General features: G+C 40.1%; 1 protein-coding gene across 3 annotated transcripts in view; it reads left to right on the top strand.

The window, feature by feature from the left end:
* The window catches only part of HERC5 (HECT and RLD domain containing E3 ubiquitin protein ligase 5), a 41,731-nt gene that overhangs the window by 8,455 nt on the left and 8,856 nt on the right, over nucleotides 1–24,420 (top strand). For all 3 annotated transcript variants that reach the window (XM_060114940.1, XM_060114953.1, XM_060114948.1), the window contains 12 exons: nucleotides 1,146–1,288; nucleotides 2,425–2,501; nucleotides 3,226–3,329; nucleotides 4,555–4,614; nucleotides 5,973–6,066; nucleotides 8,793–8,982; nucleotides 10,202–10,356; nucleotides 16,648–16,761; nucleotides 17,709–17,819; nucleotides 19,378–19,548; nucleotides 22,235–22,378; nucleotides 23,295–23,461. In XM_060114940.1, coding sequence (XP_059970923.1) covers nucleotides 1,146–1,288; nucleotides 2,425–2,501; nucleotides 3,226–3,329; nucleotides 4,555–4,614; nucleotides 5,973–6,066; nucleotides 8,793–8,982; nucleotides 10,202–10,356; nucleotides 16,648–16,761; nucleotides 17,709–17,819; nucleotides 19,378–19,548; nucleotides 22,235–22,378; nucleotides 23,295–23,461 — 1,530 coding nt within the window. The remainder of the gene's footprint in view (nucleotides 1–1,145; nucleotides 1,289–2,424; nucleotides 2,502–3,225; nucleotides 3,330–4,554; nucleotides 4,615–5,972; nucleotides 6,067–8,792; nucleotides 8,983–10,201; nucleotides 10,357–16,647; nucleotides 16,762–17,708; nucleotides 17,820–19,377; nucleotides 19,549–22,234; nucleotides 22,379–23,294; nucleotides 23,462–24,420) is intronic.

Here is a 24,420-nt window from a genome sequence, read left to right on the forward strand (position 1 = left end):
AAGGTTTAGCCATTGATGTCATCACTCCATCTCTGCATTAACCAAAGGAACACTGTCACCACTTTGTACTTTTTCGTAACATACATTCCTCTGAGTAGCATGTGTTACAGAAGGAGTCCTCACCTTAGAAATGTCTTACTGCAAACCAGGCAGTACCCCTGCTAACATAGGAGAATTCACTAGAAAGACACAAGACTCAGTGAAAGCTACTACACTGATGGTCACTTTTATTACAAGAGGATACAAGTTAGAACCAGTCAGAGGAAGAGATGCATAAGACAGAGTCTAGAAGGGGCCCAGATGAGGAGCTTCTGGTGTCCACTCCCCTTGGAGCCATGGGCCGTGTTGCCTCCTCCCAGCCTGATACATGACTGAAGAATATTGCCAACCAGGGAAGCTCACGCAAGTCCAGGGTTGTTATTGGGGTTTCATTGCTTAGTCATGATTGATTGAATTATTGCCCATGTGGTTGAACTCAACCTCCAGCCTCTGTGTATCGAGAGGTTGGGCTTACATACAGCTGGAGGGGCTTCCATGAGTCCCCTGGATAAACTATTAGGTGTGGTCTTAGGGGCGGGCTTACCATGAATAAGGGAGACACTCCTATCACTAGGAAAATTCTAAGGGTTTAGACATTACTTCCCAGGAAGTGAGGACAAAGGCCAGACCTGTGAGTAAGGCCAAATTCTTTCCTTATACATCTGTATAGTATGAGAGGCCATCAAGCAAATCAGTAGGAAAATCAGCATGATAAAGGTCTTTGGGAAATAGAGCAGGGAGCTCAGGGAGGGTCACCTAATGCTGTCTTCTAGGATGGGGAGGGGAGGGGCTCAGAGATGGCTTCCAGAAGGTGGGACTCAAGCCAAGGCCTAAAAAAGAAAGCAAGAGGTGGTGCTTGTTCTGACGAAGAGAATGTCATTTGCCTGGGTGCAGCATCATGGCCTTCAGCACGCTTAGGGGTTCCAAAATCATCTCAGCCACACATTAGTGGTTTCTTAGTTTCTAGATGGCTAATGTCATCCATTGGAAGTTGGTTAGCTGGTTTCACTGACTGAGTAGTGTAGTTTCTTCAGTTTACCAGATTGCTGCATACTCTAATCGTTGTGGATGATTGAGAACTGACCGTATGTGCTTTCATTTAATAGGCAGCACACACTTGCCTATGTTTCTGATGTGGGGAAGGTCTTTTCTTTTGGTTCTGGAAAAGAAGGACAACTGGGAAATGGAACACGTAATCAACTGATACCACGTCCCATGAGATTGCCATCAAACGAAGAACTCACGTTTGGTAAATTCTTTAGGAGCACAGGATTTGGCATGAGTACCTCGGTTGAGAAACTGATGGTTCTAAGTGTGTAATGTGGGCAAGAAAAGAAATGTATGACTGTGAAGGGAGGTTTTCTAAACATTGCTTTCATTTGTTTACTTGTAAACAGCGTAACACAGCCAATCTAGTTTATCAAGTCGAAATAACCATTAGTTTTCCCTTAGCCCTTCAGGTTAAGATTAATGTGGATCTAAAATGATACAACGTAAAATAGACTATGGGTTCAGAGGCCTATGCAGCCTCTGATTCCAGTTTTCAAGGGACCTATTAATTCCATAGTGATTGTTTTTCTTACCTGATTAAATTGACTCATAATCACATAAAACCCTCAGAATGATGAGCAGCCGACACATGCCAGGCACTGTAAACTGTGCCTGACTCACCGGTCCCTAAACAGTTCCAGGAGATGTGTACTCTCAGTCCTCTTTTGCTGGACGGTGCAGAGACTTGGAGGGCAGAAGGTTAGCCTGTGAAGGGTTGTGGCTGGACACGTGAACTGTGCCCAGTGTAACTTTAGAGCCTTAGCTCTGAAACGTTCCACTGTAGAAGTGCCTCGGAGCCCTTGGGTCACTTGTTTCTGAAAGCTTAGTGGTGACCGGAAGTACCAGAATTCTCTCAGTTCTTTTGGGGAAATGAACAGTCGTGTTATTTCCTTAAGCAGATCAAGTATATCTGATTTCTTATAACCACTTACATAGGCTTTTGAAGTACTTACATTCTTCACAGCCAGTAGTCGTTGATTAAATCTTGAGTTGTAGAATAATAAATTTTTAGTAAGAGGCGCTGAATTAAACCAGGGAACTGTTAACTAATCAAATATTTGTTTGACTGTGTTGTATATATGAGCATTTATGTTAATTATGTGTATTAAACTGATAGCACGTCGCCGACCTTGCGAATCATCTATGTTTGCTAACTAGACTTTACCCTGAAGTAGATATGTACTTCTGCTTTATCGGTAGGAAATGTACTGAGTCTTTGTCTGTCAGAAAGATAAAAGGACTCACTTTAAGAAGAATCTAAAATTATTTAGGCTGAGTGTGTATATTTGTATCAAATGTGTTTCTAAACTCTGATTTTTTGTAAATCCCTTTCAGAAAGCCATAACTCAGAAAAGGAGTTAATAATGATTGCTGGAGGAGATCAAAGCATTTTGCTTTGGGTGGAAAAAGAGGTAAAGATAGATCTCTAGAAGTTTTATAACTTGGTATTTTAAGCAAAACAAGGTTCTAGAATCCAGATTTGGTGAATTCCAAAATCATCAGGTTACTAGGCTGAGTTTGGGGAACTGTTAGACATTATTGATCCTTTATTGTCTAAACTACATATGTATTTACTCAGAAAAGTCAGCAGATTTGCCCTTAGTGTATGTCAAATACGTGTGATTTCCTTAGACCTGCTTACCTTTCGGGAGGCTCCTTCCCAAGAGCGTTTTGGTCAGGGTGCTAGTGAACCAACAGGTTGATACTCTGAAGTGACTTTGCCAGCCAATACTAAAAAAGACCCGAGGTTTATAGTCTTATGAATAATCAGTCTGTAACCTCCATATCCTACTCCACCAAGGCAAACCGAGTTCCTGCTACTTCTATACTCAGTCCTTTTAGGATCTCTCCACTCAAAGCTGTCTGATGTTCAGTTTAATCTGATCATACCCGTATAAAGTGTTCAGTGTTGGGGCATTCAGAGAACCTTACTTTGGATCTAAGCACCCTTGGACAAGAAATTGGCAACCAGGCAAATGATTGATTGTTCCTTGGTAGAATCTTACTTTATGATTTTTGCAGAGCTATGTTATCCACGCTTAGTATTACTCTCTATCCTTAGAACGTGCCTGAGACTTGGTTACCTATTTCTGTGGTGTCTGAGTTACTGTATTTTACTATTTTGTTTGTTTACAGAATTCCTACGTTAATCTGAGGAGGAAAATTCCTACCTTGAATGAAGGCACTGTAAAGAGATGGATTGCTGACGTGGGGACTAAACAGTGGCAGAATACAAAAAGGTACACCCTACGTGTCTGCTCATATAGCTCTCTAAAGCAGTGTTTCCCCAACTGGTTCTGCATAATACAGAGATGTGAGATTTTGTGGTCCACTAGTGGTCCATTTGTCAGAGATCTGCAGAGAGACAGAACCAGTAGGGTGTGTTTGAGGGTGGTGGGGAGAGATTTTAAGGAATTGGCTCATGCAGTTGTAGGGGATGGTAAGTACAAAATCTCTGAGGCAGGACAGCAGGCTGGAGATCCAGGGAAGAGTTGATATTGCAGCTTGAGTCTCAAGGCAGTCTGGAGGCAGAATTCCCTCTTCCTCTGGAGACCTTAGACTTTTTCTCTTAAGGCCTTCAACTGATTGGGCGAGGCCCACCCACATTATGGAGGGTCATCTGCTTTTCTCACAGTCTACTGATTTGAATGTTAATCTCATCTAAAAAATACCTTCACAGCAACACCTAGATTGGTGTCTGATCAAATCTCTGGGTACCATGGCCTAGCCAAGTTGACACATACAGTTTAGCATGTAAGCTCCATGGGGGTGTCTTTCTTTACTGCAGGAGTTCTCTGGGCCTTTGATATGTTTAATTGTGACACTGAGCAGGAAATATAGTCTACAGTTTCTCAACCCTCGTTGACTTTAGAGCCTCTTGTTTGTTGAGCTGTTATTCGCAGCTGAACAGCTTAGGCAACCTTATTCTCAATGATAGAACTCCTACCACCTGTACAAATTATACTCATTTATACAGGCGTTTCCTTTTAGAGACATTTTTAGGTATGGCTTCCTAATTCTGGAAAATAGTTATACCAAATAGCTGCATCATGCAGAGCACAAATGGTCAAGAACTATTTGTGCAAGTACTTCTATGACAGAACTGAGCATACATCCCCACCTTTAATTTCTAGTTAATTTTTTTTGTTTCTATTCCAGTGGAATAGAAATAAGTAGGGCTTGGAAAGCTGGGTGGGTTGGGAGTGTTTTATTTGTCCAAGAAAATATCCTAGGTCAAGCCTTATCCTCTTCCCCTCTGGCTTCTCTGAGTACATATCTTTTTATTTCCCATGTTTGTTTGCCTCTGAAATTTTGAGATTTCGCAAATGAGACTTTCAGATGCCCATGGCAATATACAAATAAATTGGAGATGGAGGGAGGAGTTTGAAGGACAATTTATCATGTCTCCTGCTACAAGGAGGCATATTCTGATTTGTTTTAACCACCATCTTCTTCCTAATATAGGGAAATCAGAGAGATATTTTCATCTCCTGCATGTCTGGCTGGAAGTTTTTTAAGGGAAAGGTAATATATATAATAAATTTAAAATTCTGTTGAAAACACTATGTATAGATAGCATGGTGACTATGTTAATAATACTGTATTGTATATTTGAAAGTTGCTGAGAGAATAGATCTTACAAGTTCTCATCACAAGAAAAAAATGTGTAAGTATGTGTGGTGATGAATATTAACTAGACTTGTGGTGATCATTTCACAGTATATGCTTTACATATATCAGTGCATTATGTTGTACACACCTGAAACTAATATAATGTTATGTGTCCATTATATCTCAATTTAAAAAACTGTGATAGATGGTAACGAAAATGGTTTGAGGGTAAAATAATTATCTATGTCTTTATCTCTTTTTAAAAATTACCTTTTTTTTCCTACAAAAGCACATATATGCTTGCTGTGGAAAATGTCAAAAAAAAAAGACATGAAACAAAAAGAAAATGAAAATCAGCCAAAATTCACCACTTAAGTGTAATAGCTAGTGTTTGTATAAATATCTTTTTTAATGCAAATCTGTTGTTTTACAAAAAATGGAATTATATTGTTTTATACATTTCTTCACACTTAATACATTTGCCCATTTTTCCATTTTATTCAGTTTTTATATTATTCAGTATTTCCCCATAACATCATTTTAATGGTTGCATGGTATTCCACGGGAAGGACACACCTTAATTTATTTGATTACTTCCTTATTGCTAGATACTAAGGTTTCTTTGAATTTTTAAGTATTATGAAAGAATGACTTTGTACTTCTTTTCCTAAATATTGGTATAATATTTATTTAAAATAACTTTTTCTGTTTTCAGACACTAAATATATGTATTATTTCACAAAGAATGGGTCTATTTTTAGACAGTATATTCAGTCCAGTATAAATGTAATTCTTGAGCTAAGACAGACATTTCATTAGTAATTTTCTCTTTGATTACTAAAAATTTACTGCTCTGAAACCCCTTTTTTGGTCCCTGCTTATAGTTCATGTAACTGGAAAACAAGAAAAACCTTTACCTTTTTTCTGTGGCTATTTTTTTTTGTACTGAAAAATAAATATTTATTGATTACTCATTTAAGATAAGACAATATCTGATATAAAGTCTGATAGCATATGTATTGTTAATGCAGCCTCGATTTTTTGACATTTCAGAAATAATCATATTTTGTCAGCTATATTTTCAATGGTGTTTGTATTCAGCCAAATTTTTATAGTTATTGAAAAGGTGAGAAAAAAGTAATTTTATTAAAATGAAGCAAGCTTGAGAAGAAACTTTTCATCTGGATAAATAATCTAATAAAATATTTAATTTTGACATGTCCTTTTTCATTTACTTATTCATCCATTTTTCATTTACCTTCCTTCCACAGAATAGCTGGAGAAACGATGTCTATTCATTTGGACTTAAATACAGCAAGGGACACCTTTAAGGAGTTAACCCAAAAGGACTGGATTACTAACATGGTGGTATTCTTCAGATTGTTACCTGGAAAAAGAAAATACACTGAAACATTTTTATAAGAACTGAAAATTTCAGAAGAAATATCTTGTTTTCAGATGCTCTTTGAGACCCTGTGGCATATACAGATTAAGTTAAACTCAGTTACCATTCAGGAGTTTCCCCACTTAGGGTGAAATAGGTAGTATAGGAGGCACTTAGATTACAAATAATCTAACTAGTTCATTGGTGCCCACACACATACACATATATGTACAGGCACTCCCCTAGAGGGAATGTTTTCAATTTAGGGCTTTAGGAAGATGATTAAAATATATGTTGAGACTGGTACACTAGAATAAGAACAACATTTTATTTGCAGTTATTTTAAACATAAGTATAGAAATGAAAACACTTTTTCTGATATGAATGTCCCCCTCACCAAGGACTGCCTGGTCTGCACTTCCTTTTCTGTAGGTTCTAGAATATTCTTGTTCTTTCTGGGATTGTTGCTTCTTTGTTTCAGCACTGTTTCTACTATCTTTAGGCTTCCCTCTTGGAGATGCTTCAGGCATGCTTCCTTTATGAATGTAGCCTTTCCTAATGTAGCTTTTATTAATTTTATTTCCCTGTTCTACTGTACTGATTGAGCTAGGGGTGGTACTGTCTGTGTTGTTCTCTCAATCTGTTGCTTTCTGGGTCTCTGGCTCGTTTTTGCGCGCTCTCTCTCTCCCTCCCTCCCTCTCTCCCTCCCCCTCCTTCACTTCTCTTGGCTACCCCCACCCCCATTTGGTCTTTCCTTCTGCTTCTGTGGCTCTTGTTCTTTCCCTCTCTCTGTCTCGTGCTTGTTCTCTTCCTGCTCTCAGCTCCCTCACCTGGTCTCTTGCTCTGTCTGACACACTCAGCATTCTGTACCTTAGCTGCAGGTTCTCTCTCGCACACTCTTTTCTCAAGGGAAGATGGAAAAATTAATTATTTTAACTTTGGCAGAACCATTGCCCAATTAGGAGTCTGATGTAAAATGGATCCCTAATTATGCACCTTTATCAGGACTCTGCAGCAGTTAGTAGAAAGATCACCAGAAAGAGAAAGCCATTTCTGCATCTGTGAAGGGAAGAGGTTGGACCAGTTCATCACTAAGGCTAATTATACCTTAGTTGTGCCAGAACAATATCATATACAGTGCAAGCGACATAATCGTAGAGCGGTCTCCCATTGTTTCAGATGGGACAATTGGATCAGAAGACCTGTAATGTTTCTGTCTTGCGATTTCTGTGATGTGGACTCACAGACTTGGCCTTCCTTCATTTATTCAGCAAATATTTGAATACTGCTCAGCGTAGGGAGCTGTGGTGAGACCCCTGTCTTTAGAGGCTCCTGGTTTAGTGAAGCAGACGGATACCTACGTGCAGGTGTCAGTTGTCTTCCCAAGTTCCCAGCTTAGAACATACTGGGTGTATAACAGATATTTTTAGATGAATGAATTGATTCATTACCTGGGCAGTGAACGGTCAGCTCTATTTAGAGTGCTCAAAACAAGGTGCCCAGGGGGAGGGGAGTTTACTGGCTACCTGCAGGGGAAGGACATTCCAGGCAGTCAGGAAGGTGTGCACCAAGGCACGAGATGTGAAACAGTATAACTGGCTTGAGAGCGGTACAGCGGTTCTGAAGGGCTGGGAGGTTTGGGGTTGTGGGTGATGAGGGGCCCAGAGGAAGGAGGGGGGCATGTGCGGCAGTCAGCTGTGCATGTGACTCCGGAGACTGAACCTCGTGGTGGGAGCCCAGTAGAATGTTCTTATGTGAAAATGGATAACTAAGATTTTGTACATTTAGAGAGATCATTTAGCTAGTATCTCATAACTTAGTGATTGAGTTTGAGGTTTGGAGTCAGAAAGATCCAGGAGAGATTCTCACTTAGCTCTGTGACCCTCAGAAGGTTAATTTCCCTAACAGGCAGAGTTCTCATTTATGAATCGGGGTTAATCATACCATCTGTGTTATAGAGAAACGGCAAGGATAAATGAACTTACGTATGTGAATTACTTAGCGCAGTATCTGACAAATGACAAGAACCCTGTACACACTAGCTTATCTTCTTAACGGGGTTTTAGGCAAATTATCACCATTCATCTGAGCCCACAGAACACATAAACATTCAGAATTCCATTTGAATTTGTCTTCAACACTTGCCTTCTGAATTGGGGAAACTAAGAAGATTGGAAGGGCTAGAAACTAGAGTTTGATGGAGAGAGTTTGTGATGAGACAGGTGCTTCTGTGAGAAGCTAACAGGAAACCATGCTGATTTTCGTTGTTGCAGTCGTTGCTTTTTGTTTGATTTTGTTTTTTATTTTTGTTTTGCTTTGGGAGATTCTGACACATTCTTCCTCTTTAAAAAATGAGGTGTGCTAGTGGAACTGGAGGGAAGACTGTGGACCTTATCTTGGGAGGGCTGCCTTTTAGTTCTGAGTCCACCGTTCACCCAGTGTAATCTTGCACACGTGATTCCTTCTTGATCTCCTTCATGAACCCCAGCAATTGGATGGAGAGGATACTTGTCACACGTTTACACACCTAGGTATTGGGGAAGCTAGATGAGATGGGTTGTGAACATGGGTTTTAGAGAGACCAAGAGATTGCTCCAGTTTCACGGTGGGATGAGACTCCGGGTTCCACACTTTCTTTTGTTACAGTAATTGCACCCAGTTCCCGCTGTGTTTTGAGTGTCTTTTCCTGGATCCTTTTTGACCACAGATAACCACATGTCTCAAGGATACTCTGTTCAAGAATCTTCCATTTCATTCTCCACATCAAGAAGCTTTAGAAGTTTTCTTCCTTCTCCCAGAATGTCCTGTGATGCATGATTATAACAACTGGGAGAGCCTGGTGGTTCCGTTTGCAGAGGCTGTTTACAAAATGCGTGGCCAGTCGTCAGAGGTTCTGGGTAAGACTGATGTTGACACTTGAAAATACATGACTGTCTTCTCAGTGGAAACACATGCCTAGTGAAGTTATGGCAGAACTTAGGTGACTGTGAACACATTCATGGTTTTTAGTTCCTAGTCTTAGCATATTCTAACATGCTGTAATAATTACTGTGTTCATCCAGGATGGATTGTTCTAGTCCCGTTTTAGCGTTCTTGTAATGGTACCTTTGTGGCTTGGTCATGAGGTCCTTTGCCCCCTCCTTTTCATTATGAAGAATTTCATACACGGACGTTGAAAGACTAGTACAGTGAATCCCAGGTACTCTCTACCTGAGAGTCAACAGCGGTTAACATGTTGCCGTGTGTGTACAGATTACATCTGATGTACAGGTTACATTTTATTTTTGCTGAACTATTTGAAAGTGATTTGGAGATATAAGGACATTTTACCCGTAATATTTCAGCATGCATCTCCTGAGGATATGGAATCCTGTATTACCTCAACAGAGTTATCATAGCTAATAAGATTAGCTGTGGTTCCATAATATTACCTCACATTTAGGCCATATTCAGATTTCTGCGCTGGTCCCGAAAAGTATTTTACAGGTTATTTTTTTTTTTAAAGAGCGTGGGTCAGTAGTCCTGTACAGTGTCTCACATCTAGATTTGTCTGATTGTTTCCTCCTGTCCCTGTATTTCCAGCTCTAGGGGCTTGATTATATTCTAATGAGGTTTTTGACACAAATAGCATATTCAGCCTAAGAAAGTCCATTCTTTCTTATGTTTTGTCACATTGTAAACGATGAAAAGCTGGTTTAAAGCAGTTTTCTTTTATACAATGCCGAAAGATGGTTTTTAAGAGTTAAAAACTCGTGCTGAGAGCGCAAAATAGAGTCGTGTAATCACAAATAGTTCTTAATCTGGTTTTTAATACTGTATGCTATTTCATCTGGGCAAAAAATGTGACTGATTAATTTTGTCTAGTTTTTTTCCCCCCAACAAATTAATTAGATCAAATTTGTGGTCCTCTTACTGTCAAGGCATTTTTTTGAGAACATTAAATTCTACACTTTCAATTCCGATTGTATTTACTGAAAAATTTATTACAAATGTGTCTTTATAACTACAATATATATGAAAATATTCTACCAGTTTCAGAAAATATTGACTACTTTTTACCTTTAAGAATCCAAGAAATATTACATGCTGACAGTTACTTACCTTCGTATCCCTCAGAGGAATATTGGGCATCTCTGCAAGAATCTGCTTTCATCAGACTGGTCCAGATGTTTAAAACAGCCGTCATTGCGCAACTGAATTATTGGGCTGGAACTACTGAGAATAACTATCACATTAAAACTCTCCTAGAAATGTTGAAAAAGCTGCACAGGGTAAGTGCTGTTTTAGAAACCCATATATCTTTATTTTGCAATAAAAATTCCCTTGGTTTCACCTGGCTTGAAACTTAAGCAGATTCTTACAAAACATGAGGTTGATACTGCTATTTTTAAAATGTTGTTTTTTGTGACTTAAGTCATGCATATAAAGGAGTGTGTCTAGTATCCACGTACAGTTTAAAGAAAAGTAGTAAAACAGACATCAGTGTAACTACCACCCATGTTAAAAAAAGAAAACATTTCTAGTGCTTTAGAGATGCCTGTGTGTCTCTCACAGATTATACCCCCTCACCTCCCAGAGGTAGCCAGGATCCTGGATTTTCAGTTAATCATTCACTTAACTCTTTATTGTTTTATAACCATAAGTATCTCTTGACACTATGCTGTTTAGTTTTGCTGTTTCCAAAATTTCATATGAATCAAATACATGCTGCTTACACAACGTTTTGTTTTTTTTAGACTCATCCAGATTAATACTTAGGTCTGTACTTCATTTTCACTTCTGTATCATAGTCCATAGTGTGACTCTACCAGAATTATCCATTCCAGTATTGATGGATATACAGTATGTGCTATTTGCAATTCTTTTTTGGGGGGAGGGTTCCTCTATGAGAAAACATGCTACTGTCAACATTTTTGTACTTATCTCTTGGTGTACATGTGTCAAGAGTTAGTTTTTAGTTTCCATCCCTAATTCTGGAACTGATAGATGGGAGGATATGCCTGTGTTGTTCTCTGTGGGTAGTGACAAACTGTCTTCCAAAGTGGTTGGACCAATTTAAATCCTCTCCAGGAAATGAGGAGAATTCTGTTGCCCCATGTCTGACTTTAAAATTTGGAAAATATTTTTAGTGCCATATTGAAATCGTGCCAAATTATGACTTGATTATTGATTGATTGCCGAGTTGGGTCTTTGTTGCTGCACGCGGGCTTTCTCTAGTTGCAGCGAGCAGGGGCTACTCTTCGCCGCTGTGCGTGGGCTTCTCACTGCGGTGGCTTCTCTTGTTGCGGAACACAGGCTCAGTAGTTGTGGCTCGTGGACTCAGTAGTTGTGGCTCGCGGCCTCTAGAGCACAGGCTCAGTAGTTGTGGCACACGGGCTTAGCTGCCCCGCGGCATGTGGGATCTTCCCGGACCAGGGATCAAACCCGTGTCCCCTGCATTGGCAGGTGGATTCTTAACCACTGCGCCACCAGGGAAGCCCCAAATTATGATTTTAATTGTATTTCGGTGGTTCTAATGAATTAGAGCATATTTTCATGTTTATAATTGCAGTACTTGTTTCCTCTTCTATAAAGTACCTGTCCTTTTGCTCAATTTAAATGTATTGTTTAATTTTTTCTTACTGATTATAGGAGTACTTTTTAGTTTGGATACTAGTCCTTTGTCAGTTATATGTGTTGCAAATATCAAGTCCCAGTTTATAGCTTGTTTTGGTGGTTTTTGATGAACTCACTTTTTTTTTTAGGCCACACCCCTCAGCATGTGGGATCTTAGTGCCCCGACCAGGGATTGAACTTGTACCCCCTGCATTGGAAGCGGGGAGTCTTAACCCCTGGACCGCCAGGGAAGTCTGAAACTCAGGTTCTTAATTTTAATGTAGATAAAATTTGGGGACTTCCCTGGCGGTCCAGGGGTTAAGACTCCCCGCTTCCAATGCAGGGGCACAGGTTCGATCCCCAGTCAGGGAACTAAGATTGCGCATGCCACATGGCGTGGCCAAAAAAAAAAAAAAAAAAAATTGGCAGTCTATTCCTTTATGATCTTTACTCCATGTGTTTTGTTTTAAACTTTTTTTCCCTTCAAGGTTTTAAATTATTACCCAGATCAGGGATCAGGAGGGCTTCTTTTTGGAAAGGACCAGATGGTAAATATTTTAGGCATTTGTGAGATTTTACAAAATAAGCAGAGGGCCTGATTTGGCATCGAGGGCTGCTCTAGATAGTCTTCTAACAGAGATGGTAGCTGGGACCAGAGGAGGAGTACAAACAGAGGCTCATATACCATATGTCTAATGTTTAAAAGGTTAGAAATCTAGCTGACAACGTGTTGAATGAAATAAAATACACTCTATCTTCCCACCTTGACAAATAAACCTTCCTAATGGCAGGGGGAGCCGGGTTTGAATTTTGAAACCTTGGCTCCTTACAGAGTTCTGCAGCGAAAGGGGAGGCTCCGACGGACCCTCCCCGCTCCCACCCCAGGTCCTCTGCGCTTCTCTTCCTTCCTAGGTTTTCTCCCACACCAGGGCTGTCCTGTGGCTGTGTGTGGACACCTCAGCCCATGTCTCTGTGTTCTATCCCACCTCCCACAATAGCCATTCCTTAGTCAACCCTGGGGCCCTGGAGCCTTGGGGTGTGTCCCCTGGGACACTTCCACTCCCCAGAGGGTAGGTGGAGGGAGAAACCTGTGTAGCTCCTGGGGCTGGCTTGGAGCCATTTGGGCAGGGACTTGGGGGTCTTGGGTCCTGGAGCTCAGTCTAGATGGGGATGTGTGATGAGTGGGCTGCATATAAACAGGCCCCGTTGACCCTGCAGACCCCTTGTGGGAAGGGGCTTGGCTGGAGGAAGCCCAGAGCAAAGACCTTTAAATCAGAGGCCCAGGGCAGAGGTCACTCCTCCAAGGTCTAAAGGGAGTATTGAGGTTAGCTTTGCCTTTCACACTTTGCTGTTTAATCCAACTGAACATTTATGTTTATTATTTTCCATATGAAGACAAGTACCCATAGCACCACTGAACTGAAACTCTGTCCTTTCAGCACTGACAGGTAGTGTGAACTGTCATAAAACAAGTTTCTGTGTTCGGGGTTCATGTACAGGCTCCTTTCTGTACTGTTAGTCATTTTATGTGGCTCTATATTGTTTATACTTGCTAAAAGAAATACTCCTGTCTTGTTCTTAAAGTGAATCTTGGATATTTTTGGCATCTGGTTCTTCCCTGTAAATTTTGGAATTGGCTTTTCAGATTCTACACACACATACACAGATCTTACTGGGAATTTGATTGAAATTGCATTTAATCTGTATTTCAGTCTGGGGAGAATTGACATCTTTACTGTTGTGAATCTTCAAAGTATCTATTTCTTCTACTTACTAGATTATCTTTTAAGTTTTTCCATGAGTGTTTGTTATTTTACTATGTAAGTTTTGGATATCTTTAGTCAAATCTATTCCAGGGTATTTAACTTTTTAAAAGTTTTTGTAAATGCTATCTTTTAAAAACTAGATTATCTGTTGTTGGTTTAATAGCAGATAAATGCACTGATTATAGGAATGCATTGTAGGAATACATTGATTTTTGAATATTGATGTTTTTCTTTTTTCTTTTTTTTTTGGCTGCCCTGTGCAACATGTGGGATCTTAGTTCCCCACCCAGGGGTCGAACCCAGGCCCCATGCAGTGGAAGCTCGGAGTCTTAAACCACTGGACTGCCAGGGAAGTCCCTGAATGTTGGTTTTTTAATAGCCAGTGAATTTGCTAAATTCTCACATTATATCTAGTAATTTAACTATAGATACTTTTGCATTTTCTGTGCAATCATATCTTTGAAAAAATGTTTTTCCTTCCCAATTCTTAGGCATTTTATTATTATTATTTTCCTTTGCCCTGTTGCGCTGGCTAGGCCTTCCTATCCCTAGTTGTTCAACAGGAATGTTGAATAGAGGTCATAGTTATAGTAGGTGCCTAATCTTGTTGGTGATTTTAAAGGAAAATTCTGAATATCACTATTATATAACATTTTTACTATGGGGTTTTGCAAAATAATCTTTCTAGGTAAAAGGATGTTCCCTCCATTTCTAAGTTGTTACACGTTTTAATTCAAAACAAGTATTGACTCTCTCCTCCTGAAATTCTACTTTTTTTTTTTTTTTTTTGCGGTATGCGGGCCTCTCACTGTTGTGGCCTCCCCCGTTGCGGAGCACAGGCTCCGGACGCGCAGGCTCAGCGGCCATGGCTCACGGGCCCAGCCGCTCCGCGGCATATGGGATCCTCCCAGACCGGGGCACGAACCCGTATCCCCTGCATCGGCAGGCGGACTCTCAACCACTTGCGCCACCAGGGAGGCCCTCTACTTATTTTGTATGTTAGATCTTCTCACTCTGTCATCCATGTCTCTTAATCATCCTGTCATAATTTCCGTCTGTTTGTCTCTTTGTACCCCATTCTGGATGATTTCTTCAGCCCTATCTTCCTGTTCATGAATTCGCTTTTCAGTGATTTTTGTCTGCTATTAAAACTGTCTTTTGACTTTTATTTCTAGTAGTATGTTTTCACTTCTGGAAGTTCTCATCGGTTCTTTAATTTTTTTTTCTTGGTCATTATTTATAATTTCTGGGTATCTGAAGTCTTTGCAGGTCAGTTTTTGCTGTCTTTAGTTTCTGCTGAATCTTCCTCATGGCTCCTTCATTATCATGTATTTTGTCACTGTGTGTGTGTGTGCGCGTGTGTGTGTGCGTGCCCACGCACATTTCCCTTGGAACTTTTATCTTTTGGAATTCTTTAAGGGCTGGGTCTTTTCAGGGAGAATTTGCTTCTGCCAGGCTCCTGGCGACACCAGCAGTTTGGTACTATTAAATGAGTCTTTAAAGATTAGCATTTAATATAAAGATTGAAATTTTGGCCTGAGGCTTTTTAGATCTCCAGGTGGTATGAATCTGGTGTGTGAATTTTCAGGAGAGTGCTTTTGTAATGACAAATTCTATAGGCGACCTTTTTCCCCCAATGCCAGCACCATTTTTTTTAATTAAAAATTTTTTAATTTATTTATTGAAGTATAGTTGACTTATATTAGTTTCAGGTGTACAGCATAGTGATTTGATACCTCTATAGATTACATGCCATACAAAGTTATTATAAAATACTGACTATTTTCCCTGTGTACCTTACACCCCGTGACTTATGTATCTTATTATTTTTTTTATTGAAGTATAGTTGATTTACAATGTTGTGCCAGTCTCAAATGAACTTATCTACAAAACAGAAACAGACTCACAGACGTAGAGGACAGACTTGTGGTTGCCGAGGGGGAGGGAGAGAGGGATAGACTGGGGGTTCAGGTTGGTAGATGCAAACTATCAACATCCAGCACCATTTTAACTACAGTTTGCCTCATGGTCTTGGAGTCAAGGTGGGGATGGGTTGATGCAGGAGTGGGGGAAAGAGCTTGTTCATTTCTAGGTTACCCTGGTTCACTCTAATGGTAGCCCTTTTGGGTCCCAGATTTATGAAGCAAGGTTCCCTAATTTGGACAGAGTCTGGGCTTTGTCTCCTTTTCTCAGTCTCAGCCATTGAAACTGAAGTTCAGGTTCACCAGGTTTGGCAGATACTCTCAAGGGAAATGCCACCTTCCCTTAGTTTTTGACCTGATTATTCCATCCAAAAATGTTGGTTTACAGTTTATCCTATATTTATGGTTGTTTTCAGTGAATCAAAGTGCCTAATCTATCAAACTGCTTAAAAAAAATGTCTGCCCTACTGCTGAAAAGTGATGCCTGCTCTTGGCTGTTTTTAAAGGTTTTATATAAAAGTGAAAGATCAATCAAAAAAATAATTCCAGGTCTTGAAAAATTGAGCAGTTTACTGAAGAGCTCAGGGAAAGTGTATTGTAATGAGCTTGCCACTTACAAAGAGAATTCCTAGAAATACTGAAGCAGCAACAGAAGAAATCTTGAAGGGATCCTGCTTTGTCCTTTGACTCTTAACAGGCAACGTCAGAATGCTTGTCAAGCTCCCCCCACACACACATCCAGAAGAATCCACGAAGATGGCGTACCCTCTTTCTCCATGACTCTGAGGCTGCTGAGGCCCTTGACAGTGCAAGGCTGAGATCAGCAGGGTCCTGGGGATCCTAGTCACAGGGATGAAACAGCATCTCCGTGCGGTGGCACTGGTCGGGGAACTAAGATCCTGCAAGCTGCGCAGTGCAGCAACTGCCCCCCGCAAAGAAAGAGAAAGAAAGAACATGACATGAAGTATTGGGCCCCAGAGTAGTTTGGATTCATATTACACTGTATTTTTCTTTGCACTTGAGTTTCTTTAAAGCTTTTTTATGGATTAAAAGTAATTAGAAGTTTTTCATCATACCATCCATTTCTACTGTTAAATCTTAGGTATTCTTTATGCTCCTGAAAGTTGGGGGCTTTGGCAGTGGGGGAATGGGATAGAACTTAATTCTGGTCATTAAAAGTATGTTTAACTTGCTGTTTATTCTGATAATCTAATTTATAGCCATTAAGCAAAATTGTCTTTATATAAAGAACTTTCTCACAGGTGGTATTTTATTTAAGGTAAACCAGACTAAATGTCAGCTGCCTGAAAATATCTTCAAAGTAAATGAACTCACACACTTGCTTGATTTTTGTGAAGATGCATACAGAAGGCTCATCTGGAAAAGGAACACAGTAAGTATGGCATATTTAAAGAGGGTATTGATTGTCGCTAAGTTAATACAGGCACTCGTTCTGTAACTTTGTACGAATTTCCAAAATTTCCTGTACTCTGCAAAATTGCCCAATAGAAATAGCAGGGCTTATGGGAAAAGCAAGGCAGACCCCTCAAAACCAATGCAGTTTTGTAGCCAGAACACTGACAGAAAAGTGCTTCCTGCCTGGGGGGATAGCTCAGATCAACCAGGCAAGCAGCTTGTGGACAGTGCCGCGAGATGAAAAATGCACAAAAACCGAAGGGTAGAAATCTCTCCACACCCTGATTAGAGGACGGGTGGTACTGAAATAACACCTATGGGAGTGGAGCTTTGCTCTTAAGGTAGGTATAGGAGGCTCGGTGACTCACCAGGAGCCAGCAGGATAGGGCTGTAACTTTGGGGAGGGTTCCCTGCATGTAAGTACTCCTTTTTCATTTTCTTAAAATAAAGCTAAAGGGCTCTTGCTGCCAGCTCAGCAGGTAATCTGAGATTATTTTTTCTCCTTTTCTCTGAAGGTTCTAATTCTACTCCTAGCACATCATCCTTTGCCTGGGAAAAATCTTGTCTGAGCTAACCAGCTATCTACATTCGGTCACTCCCCTGCTTACCCAATGCATCTGAACGAATTTCACGTTTCAGAAGTGCAGGTGGCAGCAGAGCAGCCTCCTTGGGAAAATGTCCAGAGTTTATAATTGATGGTGAAAGTAGATGAGTGCTGGAAACACTAGGCTTAGATACCTTTCATTGGTATCTATAGCACAGTTTCGTAGAATTTTATATTCTGAGCACTACTGACCAGCATTTTGGATTGCTTTGGCTCTAAGTACTGAGACCTGAAACCATCAGGGCTTTAAGGCTAAGAAGTAAGGCATAAGATTTCTCTGTCCTTTCATTGATCAAAATTGTTGTCATTTCCATTTTTAGGACACTTCACTGGACATCCACTGTCCTGTCATATTCAGTCATTTTCCATTTATCTTTAATATTCTGTCGAAAGTTAAACTACTGTATGCAGACTCGTGTTTAAAAAAACAGGTATGCCTGCCTATTTCTTTGTTTTCATTAGCAAATCAAATGATGAGTATCTTTTCCAATGTATAATAGAGGAGTGATAAGGGAGCCACCCACTGGTGAAAATTCAAGAAGCTTATACTCTAATGAAGAAGGCTAGAGAGACTGTCACAATTTGAGTTGAGTTGGCCTTGAGGCATATTAGGTCCTCAGTAGCAAAGGAGAGAGCTCGGGCCTAGCTGTAGGGCTTTTGCCTTGAGGTTGGCGCCGGTAGTCTTTTGAACGGTAACTCAAAGACGCACGGCAGACGTGGGCTTGATTGGGATTAGCACCAGTACATAAGAAGGTCCAATCTAATGGGAAAACATAGTAGTGGGAACAGAGATGACAGAGGATTCTTGAAATTCAGACCCAGAGAAATGGCTGGTACTCTGTGATCATGCCATAAAAAAGCCTTGTGCAAAGTATTTCCCATCCAGATGTACTTACTGTCATCAGCTGACTTGGTTCTGTTTGTCAGCGTATCCAGCAAGGGGTTTTGAACTTAAAATTGTACACTTGAAAATGCCTCAGAAGATGTACCTCATTGCATTTTTATAAGGATTAAATTTGTTGATATAGGTAAAGCATTTAGAACAGTGCCTCTCACAAAGTGCCCAAAAGTGTTAGCACTCGCTGCCACTTTTATGCTTATATATGCATCTGTATATCTATGTGCATGAATAATATTCAAATCTATGTCATAAAAGTAGATACCTTTACATAATGCAGTTGCCATAATAAAATAAAATAGGAAATTGATTTATAAGTTCCAAGTAAGACCATTAATGAAATATTTAACAGAGGAAAATGGAAAGAAAAAAGATACGAGAACTTTATTTTGCTTCAACTCTGTAACTATTCTCTCTTGATTTTAAACAAGCTTCCGGTAATTTTTTTTTATAGAACTGGCGTTTGATTTCTCTCTGTTTTGCTGAGAGACATAGACGTTAATGATCCCAAATTGCCATTTGGTTCCAGATGGATGGTCTGTGTGTCTGTCAGTCTGTGGGTCTGTCTCTCTCATGGTAACTTTGCAGATTATCTGTCCCCTAAAATCTCTTGTCTGAGTTTTCCTCCTGGAAAAGGATATCTTTAGAGAGGTCTTTCATCCTGCACTTTTCCTGCAGCAGGCTTCTTTTCTAAACGTCTGAACTTCTCTTCCTGATGAGAATACTAGGTTTCAGCTCACTGCTTCGGGCTCACTCGTCAGTCTGTCAGCCTGTTGACCATCGTCAGTCGGTCCCTGAAGCGTTCATAATTGTGTTGACGGGATACAGCGGTCCAGAGGAGCCCGCGGTTGGTCACGTTCCTGCTCACCCAAATCAGCCCCACAAAGCTTTTCATTTCCTATGTCTCATGTATCTTCTGCTCACTGGGGGTGAATACTGAATATATAGCCTGTCTTCAGGAGTGTATATAGGGCTCTTTTCATAAATGTTTGTGGCACGCGCATATAATAAACTGAACCGGTTTATTCTACTTCGTAAATTTCTACTTAGAGCAAACAGTGAAATGAAGTGAAACATTTTTCTTTTCCCAGGAGAAAAAATTGCGAGCTTATGTGAGGTTGGCTGGCTTTGTGGAACAAGAAGGGTCTGAGTTTGCTTTACTGCCCACCTTTAATCTAAGAGTCAGAAGGAATTACTTGATTGAGGATGTTTTGAATCAGCTAAATAAGTTTGAGAATGAAGATTTGAGGAAGGAGTTACTGGTAAAGTATAATTCTTACTTAATGTTTTTGCTGCTAAGACAGAAAACATAAAAGAATGTAATAACGGGCCTTACAGAGAGGGAATTATCTCCTTTTTCCGCTGGGGTTATCTGTATTGGAGTTCCCCTAGTTTTCCCCAGTTACCTGTGAATTCCAGGTGAGAGCTGTCTGTACAGTCTGGCTAACGAGCAGCAGGTGAAATGGTCGTCCTCGCCCCAACCTGATCAGGTAGATAGCCCAGTACTAGCCCTAAGAGGTCCATTCCCTCATGAGGCTTGACCAAGCCTGGCTGGTCATCACCTTTTAAAGGTTCCAGTGAGATGGGGTTGACCCAGAGGAGAATTGAGAGTTTGTTTCTGCTCTCCTGCGGGAGCCCAGATTGCTTTGTTGAAGAGAGAACATTCTCTTTATTGACTACATAGTTTTTTGAGGGTATAATTGTAGATATCACCATCTCCTGAATATTCATTAATAATGATCTTTGGTTTAGCTACTGTATAACTTGTCTTACTAATAGATATTCGACACAGAATAATAATGACTAGAAGATCTAATGAATGTTTTCCTTATGCCAGGAACTACTGTAAAAGCTTTACACTTTTGTAACCCTTCGAACCACACTGTGTAGGAGGTTCTGTTTTTCCCTCCTTTTACAGATGGGGAAACTGAGGTGCAGAACCATGAGGTAACTTATCCCAAGGTGACACAACTGATAAGTATCAGAGCCAGGATTTCAGCCCAACCATCAGGCTCTAGACTTTCCAATTAAGACAAGTCAGGATTTTCCTGATAATATTTATTAGAGTGTTTTTGATTTGAGACGTTAGTTTATCACTTGCCCTACTCAGATTAAAGAATGATTGACTTGACCAAAGCTCAAGATACTATTTTAAAAGTATGGAGTTTGCAGTTAGAGTTGGCATTTCTGTGTATTTTTGCACATAGATAATTTTTTAAAATCTAGTGAACTCGGGCTTCCCTGGTGGCACAGTGGTTGGGAGTCTGCCTGCCGATGCAGGGGACACGGGTTCGTGCCCTGGTCCGGGAAGATCCCACATGCCGCGGAGCGGCTGGGCCCGTGAGCCATGGCTGCTGAGCCTGTGCGTCCGGAGCCTGTGCTCCACAGCGGGAGAGGCCACAGCAGTGAGAGGCCCGCGTACCGCAAAAAAAAAAAAAAAAAAAAAAAAAAATCTAGTGAACTCATTTTGACTCTAAACTGTGTCAGCCAGCCAGTCCACTCAGTTATTTTAGTTCCACTTTTATATTTCATTCATCCATTTAAAAAATTTAGGTAACGTTTGATAAGCAGCTACTATTTTCCAGACTGTGTGAGACATTTTACCTGTGTTATCCCATTTACTCTTTTTGATGATCTCATGGGAAAACACGCTTTGTGAGGTTAAGGAGCTTGCCTGTATAAAGGGGCAGGGTAAGAGAAAGGATAGAAGTGCCAGCACAGAGCCGCAGGAATTTCTGGTATTAAAGCAGCATGAAAAAGAAGAGAGAAATGAAAGCTTAAATAGTGCTTCATAAGAGAAAGCAAGGGAGAAAAGAGTGTGAAGAAAGAGGAAGTGGCCAGAAGTGTAAAATGAGTGGGTGAAATCAAGATGAGACATGAGAAACTCAAGTCCTTGGAATTGGGGATTCACAGATTCTTGGTCCTCTTGGAGAGAAGCATTTAAGTAGAGAAACGAGTTTAGAAGTTGGGGTACATTAATCTCCAAAATTTGGCAACCTAGAGTAGAGGAAGCCAGTATTGTCTGTACTGGAAACAATGGTGTTGAGATTTTTTTTTTCTTTTAAGGATAAGGGAGACCTTAACATATTTGTAAACTGAAGTGAAGGATTCCAAGAAGGAAAGGCAGAAAGGAACAGAGAAAGTAATTGAAGGAGCAAACATGGCTTATAATAGAATCATCTTGAGGAGGGATTGGTGTCAACAGCTGGGATGCTGCCGCCTTATGGAATCAACAGCCAAGCCAATAAATACGTGTGCTTTGTTTTTTCAGTTTTTCTGAACAACATTCTGATATTTATGATTTCTTTATGTTTACTTTCATTATACTTAATGTACCTGATGATTATAAAAATGATGCCAATTTAGGTCAGTTTAGTGGTGAAGACTTCAGGCTCTCAGGTTTGTCACCCGTAGGATTAAGTCTCAGCAGCTGGGGACTCCCCTGGTGACGCAGTGGTTAAGAATCCGCCTGCCAGTACAGGGGACACGGGTTCAAGCCCTGGTGCAGGAAGATCCCACATGCCGCGGAGCAACTAAGCCCGCAAGCCACAGCTACTGAGCCTGCGTTCTAGAGCCCGTGCTCTGCAACAAGAGAAGCCACTGCAGTGAGAAGCCCACGCACCGCAACGAAGAGCAGCCCCCGCTCACCGCAACTAGAGAAAGCCTGTGCACAGCAACAAAGACCCAACACAGCCAAAAATAAAAATAAATAAATTTATAAAAAAAAAAGTCTTAGCAGCTGTATAACCTTGGGAAAGTTATTTAAATTCTTGAAGCCTCATTAGCCTCCTAGAATTAGTAAGAAAATTCAATACACTAACACAAGTAATTTGCTTACCCCAGTACCTCCCAAATACTTGGGTCCACTATAAATAGTTATTAAACGAGATTTAATGCGTAGCAGTACAGAGCTCTGGAAGTGATGCATTATTTGCTCTCTTTCTTTAGGTTTCATTTAGTGGAGAAATTGGATATGACTATGGAGGAGTCAGAGCAGAGTTTTTCGATTGTCTCTTTGAAGAAATGACCCGGCCAGAATATGGGATGTTCACATATCCTGAAGAGGCTTCCTACATGTGGTTTCCTGTCAAGGTAAGTCCTCTTTTCTTGGTGTAGGTGTTTCCTGAGAGAAAAGGTATGGGGATATACCATAGAAAATTAGGTTGTCTACACTGTTGTATTTTAGGAGAGGAAATATTGATGTAATTATGGAGATAACTTTTAATTCTAAAAGGGTGATTATTTGCTCTAAAATGGGGGTCCTCTTTCCCTGGGTTCCCAAGTCCACACAAGAGAATTTAAGCAATATATATGTATTGACCATTTCTAGAATGTATAGGTAAAAATGAACCCTTCTTTTCTTAGTCACTCATTCTTTGTTCTGTTTTCCCAATGAATTTGAAGATAAAGCCTATGAAAAGAAATTGCAAAAACCTTGTTGATAAGGATTACTGAGCCTAATGTGTTTCTATTCCTGTTAATACGTTTATTTTTTATTGAAATATATTTGACATATAACATTGTATAAATTTAAGGTGTACCACATGTTGATTTGATATATTTATATTATAGTATGATTGCCATTGTAGTGGTAATTAGCACCTTTATCACATCTCATAATTATTTCTTTTTAGTGGTGGATAATTAAGGTCTAGTACCATAGCAAATTTGATGATTGTAATACAGTATTGTTATCCATACTCACTATACTGTGCATTTGAACTCTAGGATTAATTTGCTACTCATTGCAGCTTTTCCGCCTAAACAACATCTCTCCTATCTCCTCACCGCCATACTATTAATGCTTTCAGTAACCAAAACTGTGGCAGGGATTTAAATTGACTTAATAATTGAATATAAACCCTAAGTATTCTTATCTCAAGATCTTTGGTTTTAATTGGTGATTTGATTTTGTGAAAGGCGAGAAATGGTTTACCTAATATAAATATTCCATTGTACTGGTAAAGATTCATAATACGTTAAGGTTTTTTTTTTTTCCTCTTTTCAGCCTAAATTTGAGAAGAAGAGATATTTCTTCTTTGGGGTTCTGTGTGGTCTCTGCCTATTCAGTTGCAATGTTGCCAACATCCCTTTCCCACTGGCTCTGTTTAAGAAACTTTTGGACCAAGCGCCATCATTAGAAGACTTGAAAGAACTCAGTCCTGTTTTGGGAAAGTAAGTTAACATAGTTCCTTTTTCAGAACCCTGTCTAACATATATTTAGATAAATATTTAAGCACACACATTCCAATAGTATTTTCATGTTCAATAGTAGCATTTTGGGTATTTTAAACTGATTCTAACTTTGTCAAATTGTTAGATGATAATTTAACTTTCTAAAATTAAGAAAAGTTGGTTTTTCGTGTAGCCAGCCCTCACTGTTTGCATTAACCTTTGGTTTATTTGAGTAGGGACAGTCATGACAGAGCACAGGTTACACCTTTGGTGCAAAACCTGCAAGTGATGCTTATTTTATTTCATTTCATTTCATTCATTTATTTATTTATTTTAAAGAGACGTGTTTTCCAAAGTTTTTTTTTTTTTTTTTAATTTATTGATTTTGGGCTGTGTTGGGTCTTCGTCGCTGCGCGCAGGCTTTCTCTGGTTGCGGCGAGCGGGGGCTACTCTTCGTTGCGGTGCGCGGGCTTCTCATTGCGGTGGCTTCTCTTGTTGCGGAGCACGGGCTCTAGGCGCGTAGGCTCAGCAGCCATGGCTCACGGGCTTAGTTGCTCCGTGGCATGTGGGATCTTCCCGGACCAGGGCTCGAACCCGTGTCCCCTGCATTGGCAGGCGGATTCTTAGCCACTGTGCCACCAGGGAAGTCCTGATGTTGACTTTAGAAGTTGTTTTATGTCACCGTCTTTAAAATGAAAACTTATTTCTAAGTTAAAAGACAAGCCACCACCTCACAAAACATATTGGTAACATATAATAGAAAGGGTTAATATCCCTGCTGAGTAAAGTGTTCCTGCACATCCATAAGAAAAATTGACAGAGTATACAGGAAAGTAACCTACGAGGGAAGCAATAGACATGGTTCATAAATTAAGATGATCGTGGATAATCATAAAGTAAGTGATCATGAAATGCCTATTAAAGTGAGAGGCTAATATGGACTTCACATTGACAGTGGT

This window comes from Mesoplodon densirostris, chromosome 1, assembly GCF_025265405.1.
Source record: "Mesoplodon densirostris isolate mMesDen1 chromosome 1, mMesDen1 primary haplotype, whole genome shotgun sequence".
Lineage (NCBI taxonomy): Eukaryota > Metazoa > Chordata > Mammalia > Artiodactyla > Ziphiidae > Mesoplodon > Mesoplodon densirostris.